This window comes from Prionailurus viverrinus, chromosome B1, assembly GCF_022837055.1.
Source record: "Prionailurus viverrinus isolate Anna chromosome B1, UM_Priviv_1.0, whole genome shotgun sequence".
Classification (NCBI taxonomy): Eukaryota; Metazoa; Chordata; class Mammalia; order Carnivora; family Felidae; genus Prionailurus; species Prionailurus viverrinus.
In genome coordinates, this window is record NC_062564.1 from 50,048,307 (window position 1) to 50,054,747 (window position 6,441).

The window sequence follows — 6,441 nt, forward strand, 5'->3', positions numbered from 1 at the left end:
GGGAAAATTTGACTTCTTCTATGCCAATTTGTATGCTTTTTACTTCTTTTTGTCAAAAAATTAAAAATAGAAGTACCCGACCTAGCAATTGTACTACCAGATATTTATCCAAAGGATACAAAATTGCTAATTTGGGGCACCTGGGTGGCTCAGTCGGTTAAGCATCTGACTCTTGGTTTTGGCTCAGGTCACTCACAGTTTATGAGTTTGAGCCCCACATCAGGCTCTGTGCTCACAGTGCAGAGCCTGCATGGAATTCTCTCTCTCCTCTCTCTGCCCCTCCCTCACTGGCACTGTCTCTGTCTCTCTCAAAATTAATAGGTAAACTTTTAAAAAATGTTTAAAAATAAAAACCAATTTGAAGTGCTGATTGGAAGGTATACATGCATACCAATGTTTATAGCAGCACTATCAACAATAGCCAAATTATGGAAAGAGCCCAAATGTCTATCAACTAATGAATGGATAAAGATGTGGTATGTATATACACTGGAATATTACATGGCCATCAAAAAGAATGAAATCTTGCCATTTGCAACATTGTGAATGGAACCAGAATATATTATGCTAAGCAAAATAAGTCAGAGAAAGACAAATACCATATGATTTCACTCATATGTGGAATTTAAGAAAGAAAACAGATGAACATAGGGGAAGGGAAGCAAAAATAAGATAAAAACAGAGAGGGAGGCAAGCCATAAGAGACTCAACCACAGAGAACAAACTGAAGATTGCTGGAGGGGAGGTGAGTGGGGGAATGGATGGGCTAGATAGGTGATGGGCAGTAAGGAAGACACTTGTTGGGATGAGCACTGGGTGTTATATTTAAATGATGAATCACTGGGTTCTACTCCTGAAGCCAATACTACACTGTATGTTAACTAACTTGAATTTAAATTAAAAAGAAAAAAAAGGTAGTTGATAATTAAAATTGTGAGATAGAATTACTTGAAACATAACAAAAAAAAAAAGAACAGACCAAGAACAAGACCTTAATAAATACTCACAGTAATAATAATACAAGAAGAATAGCCAAGATGTGAATCAAAGAAAGAGCTTATTGGCATATGAAAGAATCTATAAAAGTATACTGTCATGAGAACCAGAGGATAGATTATGACTTCCTGTAATGGCCTTTCCTACCTCTGTGCTTAATCAAAATCATACCCATCCTTTAAGGCCTGCTTAATTCCCATGTCCATGGCAGTTAATTGCTTTTTAATCATTTTTATGGTATGACCTATTTTCCATACAGCAGTCTTTCCTCAGCTAAATGTGTAACTTCTAGAGAATGAGAACTAGATGACAGACATTTCTGTATTTCCCCACAGTACCTAGCACAGTTCTAGGCATATATCTCTATCTTCTATATCTATCTTCCTGTATCTATCTATCTATCTATCTATCTATCTATCTATCTATCTATCTATCTAGAGAGATAAATCTGTTGAATAGATGACTTTAGAAATAATGTAGGCGGGCACCTGGGTGGCTTAGTCAGTTAAGCATCTGACTTCAGCTCAGGTCATAATCTCACTGTTTGTGAGTTTGAGCCCCGTGACTAGCTCTGTGCTGACAGCTCAGAGCTTGGAGCCTGCTTCGGATTCTGTGTCTCCCTCTCTCTCTGCCCCTCCCCTGCTCTGTGTCTCTCTTTCTCAAAAATAAATAAACACTTAAATTTTTTTTTAAAAAAACAAAGAAAGAAAGAAAGAAAAAGAAATAAAGAAAGAAAGAGAGAAAAGGAAAGAAAGAAAGACAGAAAGAAAGAAAAGAAAAGAAAGAAAAGAAAAGAAAAGAGAAAAGAAAAGAAAAGAAAAGAAAAGAAAAGAAAAGAAAAGAAAAGAAAAGAAAAGAATGTGGGCATTTAGGGGCACCTGGCTGGCTTCGTCAGTGGAGCATGCTGAGCTCAGTACCATGAGTTTGAGCCCCGTGGTAAAGATTACTTTGAATGTGTGAATGAGTGAATGAATGAGGGAGGGAGGGAAAGGAAGGGAAGCAAAGGGTCACATTTCCCAGGAATTCAGGGCCCAAAACTAAAACAACAGTCTACTAAGGGTGTTGTGTGTGGTACACGAATATTCATACTGCAAGGCCCTCTGCCATAGCCAGAACTTAATAGCAGATCTGGGGGAGTCTTTGTGGCTCAGTCGGTTTAGTGTCTGCCTTCAGCTCAGGTCATGATCTCACAGTTCGTGGGTTCGAGCCCCACGTCAGGCCCTCTGCTGTCCACCCAGAGCCTACTTCAGATCCTCTGTCCCCCTCACTCTCTGCCTTTCCCCCACTTGTGCTCTCTCTCTCTCAAAAATAAATAAGTAAAAACTTTAAAATAGCAGATCTGAAAGATTCCAAGGCCATCTTGAACCTAAAAGTCTAAATAGGGGTTTTCATAATTACAAAAATCATCTCATAGAGATTTCTTTCTTAACTGTCAGTTTTTAAGTTTACATGTTAACACTATCTTTTGGCCATCACTTTCTCATCATCTCATGGTATCTTGACTATGAGATCACACACACACACACACCTACCTGCTTCTCCATATTCACTCTAGTGTAGACTCCTTGATGGATACTTATTGATCTCAATGCTCCATGAAATAAAATAGCCTGAAGTAAATACACCTACATATGTATGTCAACTTCAAAGAATAAGTAATTGTTATTACGTGTATTATAAGTATTGTTGGATTAGAGGATGGGTAGAAAAGGAAGTGGAAGAGTAAGTAGGTTGAGGTTTGGAAATGAATGATGTGGTGACATGAGAGGGTGACAAGGGAAAGCTAGAGAATGAATAATGAGATACTGGTTAAACCCAAATGAATTCAATTATTTATATAAATGGTAGCAACTAGTTTAGAGAACCAAAAAGAATAAATCATCTTTAAGTTTCTCTCATTTTGACTTTGGAAATATACCTTATTATCTTTTCAGCAAATTAACCAAATTAATTATTTTGCCTAAGTTTATATTAAAATTAATGTACATTTTTATATTGTGTGTTAGAGTAGATGGTTACAGTTTTTTAAATGACTGGCAAAAGATAAATAAACTTGGTAATTCCTATATATACAATTGAGATTAAACACTATAATTAAATTTATTTTTCTGTGTAGTTGATTCCTAATTATCCATGGGCAGGTTGTTCATATTCTAGAATTTCATGGATAGCCTTATATTTCACTTAAATAGACAAAAGAACTCAGTATGGTAACTTTTTCTATGAAAAATGTATTCTTTGAGTCTTATTTGGTAAACTCAAAGATTTAGTTTTATTTTAGAAAATACTCAATTCATATTTTTAAATAATGGTTGGTTTTCATTTTTCAACTACTTTGATATCATTTATTAAGCACTGCATCATACTTTGCTTTTTTTTGTTTGCCAATTCATTTGAAATAGATGCTTATGAAATCATTTGAGAGGTGAAAGATCTCCAGTTAGCTGGCAAATTATATTTGGAAATAATCTTTCACTTGATTTAGGACAATAATCATGATGTCAAATAATAATTATTAACTAGCATAACAAGCTCATTCTGAAATATTTTCATTTGTAAACAATGTAATTATTTTACCCAAACATGCAAATCAAAGTTAAAACTGTTTGCCCTGAATGTGAAATATCTTTTAATAGATAAGAATTAAATGCTTTTTTACCTGTTAGCATAAGAAGCTTTTTAAATATTTAAAATTCATCTTTTCATTCCTTTTCTTTTTCTTTTTCTTTTTCTTTTTCTTTTTCTTTTTCTTTTTCTTTTTCTTCCTCTTTCTCTTTCTCTTTCTCTTTCTTTTTCTCTTTCTTTTTCTTTTTCTTTTTCTTTTTCTTTTTCTTTTTCTTTTTCTTTTGAGTGAGAGAGAGAGCAGGAGAGGGGCAGAGGAAGAAAGAGAGGATTTTAAGCCTGCTCCATACTGAGCGCAGAGTCCAATACAGGGGCTGGATCCCATGACCCTGGGACCATGACCTGAGCTGAAATTAAGAGTGGGATGCTCAACCAACTAAGCCACTCAGTTGCCGCAATGCATCGTTTCATTTTCATATTTTGTTTTTTGCTTTATTCAAACTGGAAGCAAAAGACATGCTTTCTTTTTATCATTTTAAAAGGACTTCTGGAGTGCCTGGCTGGCTCAGTAGATGGAACATATGACTCTCCAGCTTGTGAGTTGGATATAGAGATTACTTAAAAATAAAATCTTTAAAAAATAAAAATAAATAAAAGGACTTCTCAATTGTTAAACTCTGTGATCTGATGAAAACTTTATTTGATAAGCACTTCTATAAAACTAAATCACCTCACTAGTGTATGAATCAGTCTTTAAAATCTTTAAATTTTATAAATGATTCTTACTGAATCATGAAATTTGTAATTATTATGAAGGAATGACAAAGGAATGATTTTTGACAGCCAGTAGATCTTCAGCTGCTCAGGATTCGTTCTTTTGCTGACTATTTTAAGACGGAATGTCCTGCTGAATCCTTTTTAATTTTAGAGTTATTGAAGTAAAATTTAGTATATATTAAAATTATAAATTATATGCAGTTACATTTTCTTTGAGTTTTGTTTTACTAAATTAAATACTTTAAGAGGTGTGTGTGTGTGTGTGTGTGTGTGTGTGTGTGTGTGTGTGTGTGTTTTCTTATCTTTGATGTTCCCACTGTTGCCTTTCAAGATAAGCACAGTGATGGAGAGAAGACTGCCTGCCTGCACTAAGCAGTAGCTCAGTTAGCATACATTGTACTACTCAAAAGCTGGGTCTTGGGCTAGGTGTAAGGGGAGAATTTGCTTCGTCTGGAATATAGCTACAGATGTTCAGAGGATGTTACTAGAATATTTAAGTAAATGTAGCTTCTATGAAATAGATGTTCACAGCCTCAAGCCCTAATGAAAAGTAATTAAGACATTTACAGGTAGCTCTTCAGCCATTAGCTGGGCTATCTGGAAAGAAGCTGTCAGCACATAACCGTCATCATTGCTTGCCAATTCATTCACCTTTTTATTTTTAGGTTACACTAATTTGTCCTCTAATTTCATATGCTCCCTCTTCCAACCCTAGTCTTTCAATAAAATTTGTTTTGTTGTACTACTGATTATAACCACCCTCATAGACTCCCTGGGACAAGGCCATGTTGCTTCTATCATTGTTCCTCCTCTCCCATTTGAATGAGCAAAGTATCCATGCTTAGCATAGCTCTGTATCAGCCAGCTCTGTTTAACCTTAATATCTGTCCCTGTGCAAGGAGTAAGACCTTCATTCTGAATTTAATGAGATGGGTTTTTCCCCTTTCAGGTTAGCCATGTGAATGTCTACTTTTTGAAATTACTATAAATCATCAAAAATTGATGGTTACTTTTTCACTGGTTCGTTTCCTAATCATTTTGCTTAATGAGACGTTTTCATGAGATTTTTAGTTTTATTTTCTAGTGTGTTGTCTTACCTACTTCAAAATAAACTCTTCTGTGTTAGGTATACGCCCTGCAGTTACAGAGGAATGGAAGAGAGGCTCCCTCATGGCAGCACATCACGACTGACCGATCACTCCAGACACAGTAGTTCTCATCGGCTCAATGAACAGTCACGGCATAGCAGCATCAGAGATCTCAGTAGTAATCCTATGACTCACATCACACATGGTACCAGCATGAATCGGGTTATTGAAGAAGATGGAACCAGTGCTTAAATTGTCCTAAGATGGAGAACTTGTGCTGTTTAAAAAGCAGATTTTATTCTTTGCCTTTGCATGACTGATTGCTGTAACTCAACCGTTACCATGCTTTCAGTCAGGTGCAGATTGTGTCCATTGGGAAAGTAAATTTTTGCTTTTTATATTGCATCAACCTTAGAACATAAAGGCATCAAAAATGCTAATAATTATGTCATCACATAAATAATTCTTATTTCTAGGTTATGAAGAGATTATTTGTCTGGTAAGCATTTTTATAAGCCTACTTATTTTATATTTAGAAAAATCCTAAATGTGTGGTGACTGCTTTGTAGCAAACTTTCATATGATATCAACTAGTTGTGAGATAACATTCTGGTAGTTGTATTAATAAAACAAAATTTCAGAATTAAGGAAATTTTCTATGCAAGGTTTATTTCTCAGATGAATAGTTGGACTTTGTAGTTTTCTTTCCACTAAGTGAAAAAGAACTGTGTTTTTAAACTGTAGGAGAATTTGATAAGTCAGCAAGGGTATTTTAGCTAATAAGATATAAGAAAAACAGAAGAAACTGAATAGTCTATTGAAGGCTCTTTTAAAATTCTATCAAAATAATCTTCATCCAGAGACACACAGGATTAGGATTAGCAATGGAATAAAAACGGAGATGGATCTTTTTTCCCCTGTGATTGTGCTGTCTTTATTACTTTTGTAAATATTACTTTTACTGGCTGTGTTTTTATAACTTAACCATATGCATGGTGGAAAAAGTTTAATTTGTAGC

The 6,441-nt window shown here is 34.9% G+C and overlaps 1 protein-coding gene across 4 annotated transcripts in view; it reads left to right on the top strand.

Moving 5' to 3' along the window:
• The window catches only part of FZD3 (frizzled class receptor 3), a 104,168-nt gene that overhangs the window by 88,308 nt on the left and 9,419 nt on the right, over positions 1 to 6,441 (top strand). For 3 of the 4 annotated variants that reach the window (XM_047856899.1, XM_047856897.1, XM_047856898.1), the window contains one exon: positions 5,462 to 6,334. In XM_047856899.1, the coding sequence (XP_047712855.1) occupies positions 5,462 to 5,675 (214 nt within the window). In that variant the 3' untranslated portion in view covers positions 5,676 to 6,334. Of the gene's footprint in view, positions 1 to 5,461; positions 6,335 to 6,441 lie in introns of those variants that run through there. The other variant, XR_007151710.1, reaches the window with a different exon arrangement.